We start from the raw sequence: 17,979 nt of genomic DNA, 5'->3' as shown, positions 1-17,979 counted from the left end.
TTTAAACTTCCCTTTTTGGGGAAAAATTGTTAAGACTATTGTGGCAAAGCAAATCTGGTAACACCCCGACCCTATGATTTCTTTGGTCCCAGTTAACCTTGATTCCAGCCTGGATACCGTATGAAAATTGCAGTAGATATGTTGGTCTAGCTCAGCTCTTGGATCTGGACGAAGATCAAGCATCCAGGCTGATTTTAGTTCTGCCAGCTGCTTTCAATACCATACACAGATTGTGAGGCTCTGGTGATGCGTCTATGACCTCTAGCAGGGATAGATGATATTTCTCTTGTGTTGCTCCATTCCTCTGTTTTTAAGAAGCCACAGGGTCATACTAGCCAAAGTATTATTTGTCCCAGGGTCTCTCTTTGATGTGGGGTACCACAGCATTCTATTCCTCTGCCCTCTTGTGTACGGTGTCTATGAATCCTTGGGAAGGATTAGTGAGCGAGCATGGACATCAGTATCTTCAGTATAATGATGAAACCCAACTCTGTGTGTTTACTTCAGCTGACCCAGGTGGTGCAGTTCACTACTTGTTCAGCAGAGGAGAGCTCCTGCAGGGACATGGACATGCACACTTGTGCAGGCCACACGCTAGCCAGCCCACAGGTTGTCATGCTTATACTGTTGGAACCTTACCATTTACACTGCCTGACTTTGTTTTGTGTGTGTGATTTTTAACCATGCCACCTATCATTGTGATTTCCTAGTTGTCTGCATTTAATTCCAAACATGAATTAGATTTGTATCTATGATCCACCTGTGATACAGATCTGTGTGGCTAGCACTATGCTTCCAGAGACAGTAGGGTGCATCGCTGCAGTACTCACCAAAGATGTAGGAGCACACTGTGTGCTATTCTTATCCTGCTGTCCAAATGTGTGTTTCATAGTTAGCACAGTATGCCAGTGTGTTGACAGCAAGATATTCCAAGTCTAATCTGAATTGTTACAATGGAAGAAAACAGTGGCAAGAATCATATTTTCTTGTGAGCTGGCACGCTGCAGAGGTAACATTTATGGCCTCTGCTCTGGGGAAAAGATGCCAAGCCCAGTTGCTAGAAGCCTAATGGAAAAGAAACCGAGAGATGAGAGGAGCCATTTGCTTTAAAATGTTTATATCTTTACGATGATTCACATGTTAACGAATTATTATGGGTCCAAATCTTCAAGTCTGACCTTGACTAGTACTTACTCAGCACATGTATATATATATATATCTATATACACAAACAAAAAACCCTACAAAAATAAAAATCAAACAACTACACAGCACACACTATTCTTCCCCTGGGGACTCATAGACTCATAGATTCATAGACTCTAGGACTGGAAGGGACCTCGAGAGGTCATCGAGTCCAGTCCCCTGCCCTCATGGCAGGACCAAATACTGTCTAGACCATCCCTAATAGACATTTATCTAACCTACTCTTAAATATCTCCAGAGATGGAGATTCCACAACTTCCCTAGGAAATCTGTTCCAGTGTTTAATTACCCTGACAGTTAGGAACTTTTTCCTAATGTCCAACCTAAATCTCCCTTGCTGCAGTTTAAGCCCATTGCTTCTTGTTCTATCCTGAGAGGCTAAGATGAACAAGTTTTCTCCCTCCTCCTGATGATACCCTTTTAGATACCTGAAAACTGCTATCATGTCCCCTCTCAGTCTTCTCTTTTCCAAACTAAACAAACCCAATTCCTTCAGCCTTCCTTCATAGGTCATGTTCTCAAGACCTTTAATCATTCTTGTTGCTCTTCTCTGGACCCTCTCCAATTTCTCCACATCTTTCTTGAAATGCGGTGCCCAGAACTGGACACAATACTCCAGCTGAGGCCTAACCAGCGCAGAGTAAAGCGGAAGAATGACTTCTCGTGTCTTGTTTACAACACACCTGTTAATGCATCCCAGAATCATCACGTTTGCTTTTTTTGCAACAGTATCACACTGTTGACTCATATTAAGCTTGTGGTCTACTATGACCCCTAGATCTCTTTCTGCCATACTCCTTCCTAGACAGTCTCTTCCCATTCTGTATGTGTGAAACTGATTGTTACAGGGGAGAGGATGTAAAAATGATCTACCTGTGACAGATATGAGTCACAGCACTTAATTAACTACTGAAAGGCACTCCATGATGAGAGCAGTCTAAGAACTTGCACAGAACAGTATACTCACGTAAGTAGTTCAGTAGTTGAGTTCAGCGTAAGCCCAGTACGACTCAACATGAGAAAGAGCTGTAGAATTGGTCCCTACATGTGAACAATGTATGTAAGAAATTGTGGCATTAAGAGTGCCTTCTCCAAGATAGATAATTATGTCACATGAAAGACTCCCCTTATCCAAGGTGGATCTCATATGCTGCTCATGGATTCCCTGCTCATGTACTGTATACCTTGATGTAAAAAAGCAGAAAAAAAACCATTCAAAAGACTTTTGAATGTTTAAATTAAATTGTTAAAATAAAAATGCCAGAGGGGGACATACTGAAAGGTATGTACATATTATAATGGTGGCAACACCAGCAGCAAAGGGATGAAGGAAGAGGGCAAATAAAAGAGCATATTAGAGAGAAATCAGCAGCACTATTATGATGGGATTTCTTTATCAATGTTCTTACATCTGGGTGGCTTCTGCTCTTAGAATATAATACAGTGGGAAAAAATGTCCATTACCTTTCAATTTTTCAGCCAGCAAAGTAGCTTCGTGTTCAGAATAATGCATTATTGCCGGAGGAGAGGGAGGTCGTAGTCTGTCTTCTTCCATTTTACGCCTGTGACGTTCTTCTCTGGCCAGCATTCTTTGTTTGCATTCCCATTCATAAAAGTCATCTCTTGCCTGAGCGAAATCAACATGAAGGCGACCTGAATCCTTTTTGTCTGTGCTAGATCCTAATCTCATGCGGTAACCTGAAAGCAACAAGCAGAACTGTTGAAGTTTTTATTTATTTATACTTTTTAGGCAGTGGGGGGAAAAATCAAAAGTTCATTTGCTTTTACCTAGCCACCTTGATCTCCTAACTACCATCTCATATCAAACTTTTAATTGTTATTTACATATACATCCACCTACACGTCCAGCCTTCTGTATTGCTAAAGCATACATCACCACCAGCAACATCTGGATCCAGGTTTAGAACACCCTCAAACTTTGGGGTATTCCAGTTTGAGGTTCCAAACCTTTATAAGCACAGGGGTCATTTGCAAAACTGCGCGGCTACACTGGGTTTGGATTTTGAAGCCCACGTAACCCTGGGAATGTTTGGATCAGGCATATAGTTCTGGTTCAGAAGATTTGGACAAAAGATTGAAATCCTTGAAAATCCCTGCCAGAGATAAATGAGCAAATTGTGTTATAGAAATTGCCAGCCCCAGGGATAATGCATCACACTCTGCATTGAAGCTGGACCTCAGGTTTTGACCTTTCGTAGTCACAAACACAATATGCTAACAGCATGGGAGCAGATATAACTAGTGATCAAATTCACTCTAAGAAGAAATGCATTTATACTCAATATTTTGTCTGAAAATAATTGTAATAGAGTACACTGGTTTATCAGAAGAAGCAAACTTGTTTTAGACAATGTGTAAAAGGTGCTTGTTATGTCCCTTTGGTAACGTCTTATGTATTCATAGATGGGTCAATGCTGCACCTGCTAAAACTAACAGATTGTAAGCTCTTTAATATAGTGGCCATGCACAATGGGGCCCTGATTTTCATAGGATCCTCTGGGTGCTAAACAAAGAAAGGTAATCTGATGGGACAATACTGCACAACAACATAAGCTGAACTATTAGGATAGGTCCTATTTTGCTAAGAATCCTTGGGATACTGTACAGATGCCTATTGGTGACAATGGGCAAAGTGTTCACTGCTCTTTATAAAGCAGCTCCTGTCTCAGCCCTGACAAACTCACTACCCCTAGCACATCACTTTCACGGTATCTACATATGAAGGGTTGCACAGGAGGTCTCTATTGAAAGCTCTGCATGGTGTCAAGTATCAGTGGGCAGCTGTGTTAATCTATATCCACAAAAACAACAAGGAGACCGGTGGCACCTTAGAGACTAACAGATTTATTTGGGCATAAGCTTTTGTGGGTAAAAAACCTGAAGAAGTGAGGTTTTTTACCCATGAAAGCTTATGCCCAAATAAATCTGTTAGTCTCTAAGGTGCCACTGGACTCCTTGTTATTGAAAGCTTGTAAGTTATCAATACTTGTGATCTTTGTGAGAGATGTGTGAATGGGTAATATTTATGGAATAATATGACTCTACTAAAAATTTTGCCCTTACGGACTTGGAGTGAAAGTGAGTCACCAGGGGATCTTATGTCCTGGTAATGGCCCATTCAAGGTGTCTGGGGAGTTGTCACCTCTCCCTGGCTGGCCAATTATGTAATGTACTGTTCAAGTGTCTACCCTTGCCCAATCTCAGAAAATTCAATGGAAAACCATCAAAGACAACTTGAAGGTAAAAAGGAACATTGCAACACACAGAATATCACCCTATCTGTGAATAAAGACAAAAGACTATTTTGGTATATCCCATCCGAACATGGAGAGTGTGCAGGGCTTGTTGAGCAGGGCTGTTTCGTGAAAGATTAGATCATGGTTCCTGTGAAGCTCTGCAACAGACTGAACTTCGGGGAGAAAATATATCGTGTTAGATAGGAAGGTAACTATTAAGAAGGGTAGATTTGATTCACATTTTATGATTTTGTTTTGTATTGTTTCCATCACTCTCTCTTGTTTCTAGTGGAACCTGTATTCTTTCTTAAATAAACCTTTTTTTTTATTATAAGTGCTCACAAGCGCTGTGCATTCTACAGGATTGTGGTGATTTAGGGTATAGGCACCGACTTGCCTCTGCCCCATCCTAACTCCATCCATTCCATGAGGCCCTGCCTCTTCCCCATCCCTTTCCAACCCTTTCCTGAAAATCCTTGCCCCAACTCCTCCCCCTCCCTGCCCCTATTCTGATTCCTTCCCCAAATCCCTGCCCCAGCCCCGCCTCTTCCCCACCTCCTCCTCTGAGCGTGCCATGTTCCTGCTCCTCCCCCTCCCTCCCGGAGCAGCCAAACAGCTGTTTGGTGGCAGCTGGGTGGGAAGTGCTGGGAGGGAGGGGAGGAGCGGGGATGTGGTGCACTCAGGGAAGGAGGTGGGGGAAGAGTCAGCACCTCCCACAGAGCCGCTCACAGAGTCATCGCTTATGATTTAGGGTAAAACTGGTAAACTGGGCCACACTCCTCCTGTGGGGGCAGAGGATCTGGGATTTCTTTGAGCAGCCAGTGGCAGGGGCTGGGTATCACAAGGGGACTTAGGAACTGGGCAGCACTTCTCAGGTGTGGTACAGCCCAGAGGGGAATACTTGAGAGGCTGAAAAGCAGGTAGCTAACACCCAGTCACCACAGGTAAGACTCCCTCTGGCTAATGGTAGGAGGTAACGAGATGACTCAAAGCCCTGGATACCCCGAGAATCATCACAATCCTTTCTCAAGTTATACATTACTGACTGAAAGAAAATCTTAACATAATCCTCCTAGTTCTTAACCAGTGCTTCAGGGGAAATTTTAGCAAGTGCAGAAAGCTGTAAACAGTGCACACAATCACAGGAGACACTGAAAAATAGGTAGAATTAGCCACTTTGCAGAAGGATTGCACAAATCCCACTATGCCCACCCTTGTAATAGCTCTGCTCATGAGAGTACGAGGGGAACAGCCCAATAGGAGCCTCTGGATCCTTTGTATGCTGGGTAGCTGAGCTCCACGCTGGCTTTGGTTAGGCTGTCCCTAAGGTAAGTCACTCTATTAATCTATATTGATGCATTTATGAAGACCCAATGATTGGGGATTCCTGTGTATGGTACATGAAAATGCAGAAGCTGTTTTTCTTCCCATAAACTTGAACAGCAGCCACTCCCTGCCTGTGCCTTGAGCAGGTTTGATCCTGTCCCTCCTAGATACCACAGGTTCCAAGGCAGCCTTTGGGCTTTGTAAGGGGAAGGGCAAAGCTGGGCTTTGATCGGAGAGCTGTGAATGCTGTGACACGCTGAGTAAATTTCTAACTTAGGGCTATCATATGTTCTATCTATTGTTGTTAAGGGGGTTATTGCATAGATTAAAAAGGATTAGAGGTTGACTGCGCATATGCAGAAAAGGGGACAATGGCTTCAGATACTTAAGAGACCATGAAGGTGATATTTGCTTTGACGTTTTACCTCTAACACCCAGTTGAGCTCAACAGTCTAGCTTGGCAAAGGGGAGAGGGGTTCCAGCTTGCAACCACAGGAAAACTGGAACAAAGAACAGCCCACAAGAACAGGGCAGAGAGAGACTGTTGGAGAACAAACTGACACCTCGAGCCCAGAGATTAGGAGACTACGGTAAGACAGGCCTGCCTAAGCCTTTAGGAAAGATATACATGTGTACAGCTTGTTACTGTTTTAAACTCTTCTCCTATACTTTGCCATTTTCCCACAGTTAAGATTAAACAATACTTTAGTTTAAGAAAGCCATTTAGTGTCACTGTATTCTCCATTGGCCACAAGATATCAAAAGGAAGAACCACAGGTACTTGAACCCACTCAGACCGGTTGGGGGTAAGGACTCCTTGGCTGCTGTAACCAAGGACCTGGTCTGCGAGTGGGAGAATGGTATGATTTCACTCCAGGGAGGTAGAGGTATGAGGCCTCCTACCGGGGGGGGGGGTGCACTCAGAGAGGCATAAGAAGAGGTCTGTAGTGCAGCTAGCTCTGTAACCATGACAAATGTCAGACAAATCATTGACTCCCAGCATGTATTTCTCAACTAACTAATTTTGAAAAACCGAAGAACTTTATTAGTCGTGTTTGAGGAACACAGCCCAAGTACCCAGGGTCATGAGCCTAAAATTAGATTTCCCAGCTGTGTTTTTCACTCTATGTGACCCTGTGAATGCTCTCCCTCTGCTCTGCTTGTCTCCTCTGTTGTTATGAGCAGATAAGGTATTGAAATGTGTAAGAGTCTTGCTCTTGGAGCCTTTCAGAGAGTAAGGTTCTTACATATGTCCAAACTCTGCCCACTCACAATGACAAAGGAGCGAAGTGGGAGGGCTGATATAATCCAACGAAAACCTGGAGTGTGTGATTGGGAAGCTGAATTTTATCAGAGCAGCCCTGTCTTTTGGGAGCAGATAGAGAGAAAGGCATAGAGAGGAAGGTCCAGTTTGAGCACAGCACAGGGAGCCAAGAATATCTGCATTTCACTCCTAGATTTGGTGTCCTTCACAAGAGGATTTTCAAAAGACCTCTTTAGGGCAGCCAGTTTTGAGTGCACCCATGAATGACTGAAAATCAGATTGACTGTTTAGCCGCTCTGGCTGCCACTGGCCAACCAGTCAAAGAGTTTTTGTGAGCATCCACGTCATAATGTCAAAACTAATCCCACTGTTTCAAAATGTCACAGCAGCCCTCCTTAGGCACAGTCAATCTAGGCACTTCAGCAGTCCTTAAATGGACTATTGGGACAGTACTACCTGGATTGACATAAACTCAGATAGGTGTGTGGCTGGCATGACCATACACTGGGTGGTGTGTGTGTATGTGTCTGTCAGACTCTGCTTTGTTTACAGAGCCCCCTGAAAGTCAGTCCGCATGGCAGCGGTGAGTTATAGAGAAGTCTGAACACCTGCTATCTTCCATTATTTTATGCTCTTAACAGTGTTCAAAGGTATTTGCACAGATAATAGCACCCCCCACACCCTTTTCAGACCTCCTCCTGGAAGAGCAATGAATTTCACTCACACAACCTCTTCCCACCTAGGTGCCTGGAACAGCAGCTAGCATTAACTGCATGCAGGATATGTCATTTTAAGTCTCCGTTTCTCACACACAGACAGAGGAAGGGATTTTGGTCACTCACCAGAAGCCTAACTTTAAAAGAGCAGCACCAGGAAAAATCAATTATTATGCAGTAAAAATAAAGAACAGTCTTTCCATGTTACACATCTAGTATATGCACCAAGACTTACCTTTTGTAATTGGGTGTTACTGAGCAGGGAGCTGGCCAGTGAATGCCCTGAAGACAGGGAGAGAAACACCTGGACTTGGACATCCAAAAGAGAGGGCCTAGGGGCATGAGCATTGAGTGGGAGTTTAAAAATGACATTATACATTGCCTGGATACTCAGCACTGGGTAGAAACTGGGACCCATTAGCAGATATAAATCATATTCAAGGTTTTGCCCATAATCTTCAAAGTTCTCCACAGGGCCGGGCACTGGCAACCTAAGATATTGTCCCGCTCTTTGTGTCCATGATTGCTTAGAGTTTCACGAGCTATGGAACCATCGCAGTCATGAGGGTGAAACATATGAGGGCAGGAAGCAGAACTTTCTCATCAGCTGGTCATGGCTATTTGGAATTCACTTCCATAACAGATCAGAATGGCAGCGAACTGCACAACCTTCAGAGCAGAATGTTCGCATGTCCAGTTTAGCAGTCCTGCAATCAAAACCCAACATAATGCCTCCTCCCAACCCCCCCAAACATCCATTTGGAGTTAGAAGGGAAAGAACTAGCGATTAGACTGCTTAATGGATTTTATAATTGCATTACTATGGAACTAAGCATGGGATAAATACCTAGATAGATTAGATTAAATTGGATAGACAGATAAAACCAATTAGACAGACTAACTCATAATTATCAAAGGCATGGTTTTCCCTCATATAACAAGTATAGTGAAGTTATAATAAATTATACCTTCTATTTGTAGGTCTCTTTTGTACATTATAGGCTTGGGAAATTGCTTTAACTGTATGTTTTTCTTCTACCATTTCTATATGCATTATGTTTCAAAACACTATAAAGATCAGTTAGAAAAACACAGTCATTCAGTACAATTAAAACCTGCCTCTAGTGCATGATCCGTCTTCTCTGCAGTGCTGGAAAACAGTCAAGGCCCTGAGTTTACTGCAGAATTCCATGGAAATCAGGGCTGACAGCACAAGTTAGCTGATTATGGCAGCAATGCTCACCGGTTTCTTTTTCTCTATCCCTCACTCCCAACCCACTGTCCCTTCTTTAGTGTGGCTGGAAACACTACGAAAAAGCCTCTGTCAGAGGAACAAAAGGAAGGAAGAAAGAGGAAGATAAGGAGAGAGAAAAATATGGAGATAAGGAGGAAAGGAAAACAGAAGAAAGCAGAGGTGGGAGAGTAAAGAGGAGAGTTGTGCAAACAGCAGTGAAAAGGAAGAGTGAAGAAAGAGGGAAGGGGAAGGATGGAATGAAGACTGAAGGGGAGAGTCAGGAAGGAGAAAGTCATGAGAGGTTGGAACACACAGAATGAGGGGAAAGGGGAGCAGAAAGGGAGTTTAACCTCCACCGCTGCTCTCTTTCCTGACTGTCCCCTAACTATAGTACATTATCAAAAAGAAATTGGCAAAATAGGAAGCAATACATTGCATATATAATAATCAGCAGATCTGATGTTTTGGCATTTAAGACAATCTCTGACTATTAGGGGTCAGAAGGACACTTTTTTGGGGGTCAAGTTATCTCATATCTGCCTCCTTAGGATTTCTCTGAAGGATCTGGTGTCAGTCACTGCCAGAGACAGGATACTGGACTTTGATTCTGATCTAGCATAAGAGTTTCTGTTTCTCTATGATCTTCTCTTTCACTCCCTTACTCTTTGCACTGTTTTGTTCATTTTGGGGGGCTTATGTCCAATTTAGGACCTCCTCCTAAGAAACACAAAGCAACCACGACTTATACTATGAATTGCAGGTGATTAATACCTCTGTAGATAAGTTGCTCTGAGCTGGGACCTGAGCTTTGTTTAATTTGTCTGTAAAGTGCTACACAAACTCTAGGGATGTAGAAATAATAAATAAACACAACAATAATAATGAGAGATGGGAAGGAAGAGAGCTGAAACTGGAGTGGGATGGGAAAAAGAGATGGGGATAGGAGTGAAGAAATGGGGTAAAAAAAGGAAGGAGGGAAGGAAGAGAGGACAATTTGAAGAAACTTAAAAAAAGGCTTTTAAAATTTCTTTAAAAAATAATTTCACATCTCTGAGCTCCAAAGACAGGAAATTGAAAAAATAATTATTTTTTTTTAATGAAAGAGTGGCTGCCTCTTTGTAAGTGAGGTTTTTCCAAGTCACAATTTAACATTCACCCAAGTTTAAAGGCATGAAACTTGATTTTTGTTTTAAAAAATGGTAGTTGATGGAGATCTTAAGGAACATCCCCAACACTATACTAGGTCAGATTTTCTCAAGAGGAGTAGTACTTTATCGAACAGATATTCCCATCAAAGTCAATGGGACTTTTTGTGGAGAAAGGTGTTACTCTGTATGTGTATGGGTATCAGAATCAGACCTATAATGTGCTTAAGAAGGTAGAATCCTTTCAGGCCACACTGCAGAATGCATAAAAATATGCCAGTGAAACTGCCAGTGCTTGTCATAGAAACCGGCACTGAAATACTGCAGCAATCCTGGTCCAGGGCCCTCCATTCCCACCCCGCCACCCCAACGTAAGAGTAAAAACCATATAAACCTGCATAAAACTGAAAATAATTGTCAGGGATTGTGGGAAATTGCTCCGGGATAGGTAAAATTCACTGAATCACACACTAGTCTTGGTGAGCGCAGGAAAATATGGAGTTGCACCATTACCACTCCTAGCCAAAGCTGCTGAGCTCAAGCAACACTCACTGAGATAAAGGCTAAGAAAACAAGCACACATTAGCATCATAAAATACAAATGAGAAGCACAGAAAATCTATTAAAGAATGTAAAGTACCAGAAAGGTAAATGGCTTTATCAACCATGAACTCCTCTGCAAAACGAATGTGACAAAAATTCTTCTTGCTTTTCCGAATAGCTGTAATATCTCCACACTGCTCAAAGACTTCCTGAATAATTTCCTCAGTAGCATTTTCTGGTAAACCTCCAACAAACACAGTCTTACACCCAGGAGGTCTCTCTCTTGTGGAAGGTGGTGGAAGATCTAAGTAAAAACAAAAATCACACTGGAACACAAGGCTTTATATTTTTATCTAGTCATCTCAATCAGCCCTGTAATCAATTTTATGCACTAAAAATTATTCTGAATAGCAATTTATTTGGGAGAGACAATGAAATATTTTAGGGATTGGCCAAAACTGGATCCCTGTTTTGACTGATAGTTTCACAGTCAAATCCCTGCCATTATCATTTGCTGTCCAGGTCAGATCCAGAACCCAAAGGGGTCTATTTTCCTATTTGGATTCAATTGAAATCCCACAAGAAAAGTCTGTGGTACTTTGGCTGAGAGGAAGCTTAGTGCTGACACGACCTCAGACACAAACCCTATGCTGTAGTGTAAATCTGAGCTTGGTCTGAACTCAGCCACATTGGCTCATCTCTAATTTTGTACACAGCACCAACTCAAATCGATGGGTGATGAAAATCAGGCCACGTTTGTTTAGGTGCCTGCATATGGACACGGGAGCCTAACTTCAGGCACTCAGGTTAGAAGATGTTATCCAGTCTTTGTATAATTTAATTTCTCTTTTGTAATACAGAAGCATAGCAAACAGCAAAACAGAGTGGGAAACACGATGCAATGACAACATGATGAAAACCCTCTGCCCGTTATCTACTTTGTCTTGTTGCCAGATAATAAAACAGAGGCTAGAGCAAGGGAAGGATAACCTAACAGCACAAAGAATACTCAGTTGGCTGTGAAACACCACAGGATGAGGCGACTTTAAAAAAAAATCATCATTTACATTTAAATGAGCAAACTTAAATTTTTGGAGGCTGTATAAAAGATAGAGTGTACATTGTCATAACGTTTCACCTTGTTTATATGCAGATTACTAGAGCACTTTTCTGGGGAAAAAACCCAGTTAGAAGCCAACATTGATTAATATGAATTAGTTAGTTGGCACTTAAATACGGTGAGTGAGGTTAGTCTTTTAAATGTTTTTGAAACCCAGTCTGTTTGCTTAAACAATGGGCCAGGCACAGTACAAACACAGAGCAAAATTCTGTTTGCTTTGCTTTCTTTTTTAACCATAGTGCTGGTGAAAGGCACCAGCTGATGACCCTAGGAACTGAAGTCCTCTGATTTAGTCACAAGATTCTGCCTTGCTCAGTGAGAAGAATCCGTCTTTCATTTGCATAGCCCATGCAAGGGCCAGGAAGATTACAGTCCCTGCACTCAAGGGAGCATAGGGACTGCTTCCCAGGGCAAATATGGTGTTGTAAAAGGGCAGGGAGATGGAGCTGTAGATTTGCCCTCTCTATATGTCAAGCCCCAGATTTGGCCACCAGCCTGGGGCAACTATGCTGTATGCCATGGCAATCCTCCTGTACCCTGGGGAGTTCCCAAGTGCTCTCTGTGGGCAGCTCAGCTCATCACCACTTACTACAGCCGGTGGGCACTTCGCACAGTCTACCCCAAAAGAGGTACAGAGTGGGTGACCATTATGTAAGCTTCCCAGTATCTCCTTACCAACCCACCTTCCCCATAACTCAGAGGGAACCCCAGTAGGGGGTGAGGCAATAGGTGAGTCTTTATGCTCATTCTCACTGAAGTCTCTCTTCTGAGACTGTCAATCTCAAAGGTGCCCCATCTGTGTGCTGTTTTTGTGATGTGGACACCTGATCCTGGGAACTAGACTAAGAGCACCACACACAGTTCATAAGGGCCAGTGAATAACCATTGAACAGTGACAATATTCCTTCGCTACTGACTTGTGCTGGATTTGAATGAGTGACATAGAAATGAAAAAGAAACACAGAGGGGAATGGCTTATTAAAACTAAGTGAGACTTCTAGTCTGTTTCAGCTTTGTTAGATTCATTCACTTTCTTTTCTTACAAAACGTATTCCTATGTTTGCCCTTGTATTTGTAAAGATGAATTAACATGTTCTAATATTCTACTACCCTGCATACACGCAAAACTTACATACAATTTGGTTGGAAACATTTTAGTTACCAGCGCATATCAAAAAATTATTAACTTTATTAAATCAATTCTATTTCTTCAATACATGCCACTGTGGTTCCTTTTGTATTTATAAAGAAAATGTGCTCAAATATTGTTGGCACCTAGAAACATTTTATGCAAAATATTAAGAAAACAAGATTGCCAAGCATTCTTTCATCAGATCCACTTACTTGGGTTTGGAGGGAAGAGTGTACAGCTTTTGCAGTGAATTATTTCTTTGACTACAGGCACATCTGTTGGTGGCGGCGGCGGTACTAACCCCATGCCTGGTATCATCGGGTTAATTGGAGTTATTCCAGTCATCATGCTGAGGCTTGGATCAAAGCCTGGTACACAGATTGAATCTGTAAATACATCACATAAAACCTTGGCTTATAAATCTTGAAACTACTTCTTGATTCCATTTTCCTGCACAGACGGTTTTGCTCTAGGCTTTTTCTCTAGGTATCACTGGATAAAATAAGGAAAAAGAAAAAAAAAGGCTGCATTTCAGCCAGCCAGCCCACTGAAAACAAATTAAAACTATGCATAAAGGAGGAAATGTTATATAATTTAAAATATTAATATGACTGAGTGCAACACGGCACATTAACGTGTAAAACCATGCACCATGAAGCTCTGTTATTATCTGGAATGCAATTTTCTGTTTTATAATGCCTCTGTGCTGTTTACATTGCCTTCTGACCCAGAATGTGGGAAGAATATCATTTAACACTGATATGCCCTCTATATCTAATTGCCAGTTTTAACAAAACTTTAGTCTTCTCACACAAGTGACCTTGATTTATGAACACCATGGAAAAAGCTCCACTTCTAAGTGTGTTTTATATAAGTCTGGCCTGACAAAAATTCCAAGTGTTTTTTTCTTGGAAACTAAAGTTGCTACTGCACCTAATAAGGTCTTGTTTGAGGCAGAGAATTAACTTATTCTCAAGCTGATATTTAGCTGGTTTAGTAAATTCTCTTAAACACACCTATTATTAAATACATACGTATAGTCCCCTTAAGTAAATTCATATGAAATGCATACTTGGTTTTCATACACCTTTCCCCAAATCTCTTTGCCAAACATTACATACATATTGTTTAAATCTGAAATTTAGTAGGATTTTATAGCACCAGACCCATGGCATTCTGAATTAGAATAAGCAGATGTTTTAGATGAACATGGTCAATTTTTTAAATTCCCATTTGTTAGAAACATGTTTTTTGGTTTCTTGAGGCACAATAAATAAAACATTTTGAGAGAGCGATCTCTTTGTTGGCACAACACTGCTGCTCTTTGATGTCATCAATTATTTAAAAGAAAAGTGAGTTACTTGGGTTGTCCACAGGTTTTCTGCAGAGCTTTCTGGATAGCAATTGCGAAGTATTTAACGATGCATGCAAAGTCAGGAGTTAGTTCAGCAGCTTGGGAGTGTGCTTTGAACAAAGAGAGAAACTGTCTTTTTTTGAGGGTACAAACTGGCAAATTTGAACTACACCTTGTTATGAGGCAGCATTATGACTGGTCCACGCACAGACCCAAGAACCTGGAAATCCTCAGTTGTAATCCTCGGTCCGGCACTGATATGCTGTGTGGTCCTGGGCAAGTGTACTAACTGCTCTGCAGTTCAGTCTCTGCATTTGTAAAACAAGTATAATAATACTTCCTTACCTGCAAAGATTAACTCAAGCGTGTTTGGCACTTTGTAGGTGTAAAGCACACTGCAAGTGCTAAATATGATCTCTGTGTTATTATTTGCTGAAATACCAGTAATCCTCTTTTACCAAATTCACATAACAAAAAAACCGAAAGTCAAAATGCTCTGGCTGAGAACTGTTATGCCAGTAGAAATACTCTCTAGTTCCGCTGCACACTCCCGATTGTGCCAACACTGACTATGTTCTGCTTTCAAGCCATTCTATTTTATAGTAAGCACAAAGCAAGCAAGAATTTGCTCTAGGCTTACTGAAGACTAGTATTAATGAAAGCTCATGATATTACATTACTTTTTTCTAATAAGTGGGCTTATGAAAAAGGTTTTGCTCTGGGTGTGATCCCCCCCCCTTTTTTTTTTTAATATAAAGGCATGTACATTGCTTCCAGATTATGCTTTGAAACTCCACAGCTGCCATTTATTTCATGGGAGGCAGTGGCTGCCATATTAAACATTCATGTTTCGGGAGTGCTGTGAGATAAACTCAGAGGTGAAAGGGCGGGATGCAATTCACACGTGTCCTTAGGCGATTCTAATTTTCTCACTCGTATTTTTAAAAGTCACACTGCTGACAGTCACAGCAGGCCATGATCTCCCAAAGGCAGCCTGCGGTGGATAGAAGCCCATCCTTACAACTTGCTACCAGAAGTGCCTGGATAGTTCCACCACAAACAAAAAGTAACATCACATAGTACTGAATGCGATTCCTTCTATCACATCACACCCAGATAGGTAACTATATACAGCATCCACAGCAGGACCAACGCATTCTGAAAGATGCAGGGAATCAGGCAAAGTTTTTCATGCTGCTTATGCATCTCTCAGGGGCTTTCTAGAAGCTGGTGGAAAATGCTACCATCTGGTTGTACTCATGTAGGATGTATAAAGGTTCCATAGGGCCAATATTTCTGTGATATATTTCAACGTGCCCTGGCATCTCTGTCCCCTGATAGGTGCATGTGGTGAGACAGAGGCATAGTCAGGAGCTCCTGAAAAATAATTTTACTTCTCATGGGGCATGATCCAAAGCTCAATGAAGTTAATGAAAGACTCTTGCTGATTTCAGTGAGCTTTGGCTCAGGTCCACAATGGCTCTCTCTGTGGCTTTGGGCAAGTCATTTAACCTGTGAGGTTCAGCTTCCCTTGCTGTTAAATTGAGAATGAAATGCCTGCATGCCTCACAGGGTTTTGTGAGGATGCATTAGTTATGTTTGTAAAGCACACTGAAGAAGAAAAACATTATATGAATTCTAGGAGTTATTATTATGGATTGCAGTGTTGCAAACATTTCCCAGCCATGACATCTGCACATATTAGACGGTGAACTAGGGTCTTATAGCCAACCCCCTTGCAACTTCCAACAAAGAAATTCAGTGGATATGCCATAATACAGTACAATATGCTATGCTTATGTTTCACTCATACAGTAATGGCAAATAGGTGCTTTATATTTCTTTTCTAGTTGTCTTTATTTCCTTAGACATTGTGAACAACTTGGGGATATAGCAGCAAGTTAATCATTTACTCACAAAGTGAGAACTTGGCATTTTATTTTCCTTTTGGAGGTTCTGCTGTATTTTGCTGGCCAGTACCACACCAAGCCTCTTTCTCACATGGGCTACAGTATCTCTTTGGCCACAGTAACTGGTTTCCCAAATCTTAAGTTTTGCCTTTCTATTTTCAGCTGGATTAAGGTCACCCTACCAATCTATCTATTACCAGATAGGAATGTTTTTCTTCTTCTGTTTAAAATTTTGTTTCACTCCCCCCGGCCAGATTACTAAAAATTAGACCTTTTTAAAAAATGGATAATCAACTAAAAGAAGGTTGAGGGGGGATATGATTGCTCTTTATAAATATATCAGAGGGATAAATATTAGGGAGGGAGAGGAATTATTTAAGCTTAGTACTAATGTGGACACAAGAACAAATGTGTATAAACTGGACACTAAGAAGTTTAGACTTGAAATTAGACGAAGGTTTCTAACCATTAGAGGAGTGAAATTCTGGAACAGCCTTCCAAGGGGAGTAGTGGGGGTGAAAGACATATCTGGCTTTAAGACTAAGCTTGATAAGTTTATGGAGGGGATGGTATGATGGGATAGCCTAATTTTGGCAATTAATTTGGCAACTGATCTTTGATTATCAGCAGGTAAGTATGCCCAGTGGTTTGTGATGGGATGTTAGATGGGGTGGGATCTGAGTTGTTACAGAGAATTCTTTCCTGAGTGCTGGCTGGTGAGTCTTGCTCACATGCTCAGGGTTTAACTGATTGCTATATTTGGGGTCAGGAAGGAATTTTCCTCCAGGGCACATTGGCAGAGGCCCTGGAGGTTTTTCGCCTTCCTCTGCAGCATGGGGCACGAGTCACTTGCTGGAAGATTCTCTGAAGCTTGAGGTCTTCAAACCACAATTTGAGGACTTCAATAACTCAGACATAGGTTAGGGGTTTGTTACAGGAGTGGGTGGGTGAGATTCTGTGGCCTGCATTGTGCAGGAGGTTAGACTAGATGATCATAATGGTCTCTTCTGACCTTAAAGTCTATGAGACAGTATTATGGAGATAATGAGTTCTTCAAAGCACTTCTATCTTACAGCACCTCCTCAGTCTTTCCTGGATTCAGTTTCAGCCATATGGTCTTCATCCAGCTGTAATCCTGACCAGATTCTTGGGGTATGTTTACACTACAAAATTAGGTCGAATTTATAGAAATTGATATTGTAGGAAGCGATTTTATACAATTGATTGTGTGTGTCCCCACTAAGCGCATTAAGGTGGTGGAGTGCGTCCACAATACCGAGGCTAGCATTGACTTTCAGAGCGTTGCACTGTGGGTAGCTATCCCACAGTTTCCGCAGTCGCCGCTGCCCATTGGAATTCTGGGTTGAATTCCCAATGCCTGATGGGGCAAAAACATTGTTGCGGGTGGTTTTGGGTAAATGTTATCAGTCGCCCCTCCCTTCGTGAAAGCAATGGCAGACAATTGTTTTGTGCCTTTTTTCCATGCAGGCACCACACTGCTTTCAGCAGACAGTGCAATAGGACTGCTAACCCTCATCATCGAATGACCGCTTCCATTGCCACTCTGCTCTCCTGCTCTGGCCGCAGATGGTGCAATAGGTCAGAAAAACTGGTCTTCCAACCATTGCTTCTGCTGCCACTCTGCTCTCCTGCTCTGGTTGCAGACAGTGCAAAAGGTCAGAAAAACTGGTCTTCCAACCACCGCTTCTGCTGCCACTCTGCTCTCCTGCTTTCCTGGTGGTCTCGCAGGTCCTCTGTATGACCATTGACAT

The 17,979-nt window shown here is 42.0% G+C and overlaps 1 protein-coding gene across 5 annotated transcripts in view; it reads right to left on the bottom strand.

Moving 5' to 3' along the window:
• ENOX1 (ecto-NOX disulfide-thiol exchanger 1) overlaps positions 1-17,979 on the bottom strand; it is a 543,507-nt gene that overhangs the window by 148,777 nt on the left and 376,751 nt on the right. For all 5 annotated transcript variants that reach the window (XM_030565681.1, XM_030565709.1, XM_030565691.1 and 2 more), the window contains 3 exons: positions 13,156-13,329; positions 10,789-10,995; positions 2,671-2,904 (listed from right to left, as the gene is read on the bottom strand). In XM_030565681.1, the coding sequence (XP_030421541.1) occupies positions 2,671-2,904; positions 10,789-10,995; positions 13,156-13,329 (615 nt within the window). The remainder of the gene's footprint in view (positions 1-2,670; positions 2,905-10,788; positions 10,996-13,155; positions 13,330-17,979) is intronic.

The sequence above is a fragment of the Gopherus evgoodei genome, chromosome 1, assembly GCF_007399415.2.
Source record: "Gopherus evgoodei ecotype Sinaloan lineage chromosome 1, rGopEvg1_v1.p, whole genome shotgun sequence".
Classification (NCBI taxonomy): Eukaryota; Metazoa; Chordata; order Testudines; family Testudinidae; genus Gopherus; species Gopherus evgoodei.
This window is presented reverse-complemented; position numbering and strand designations above follow the sequence as displayed.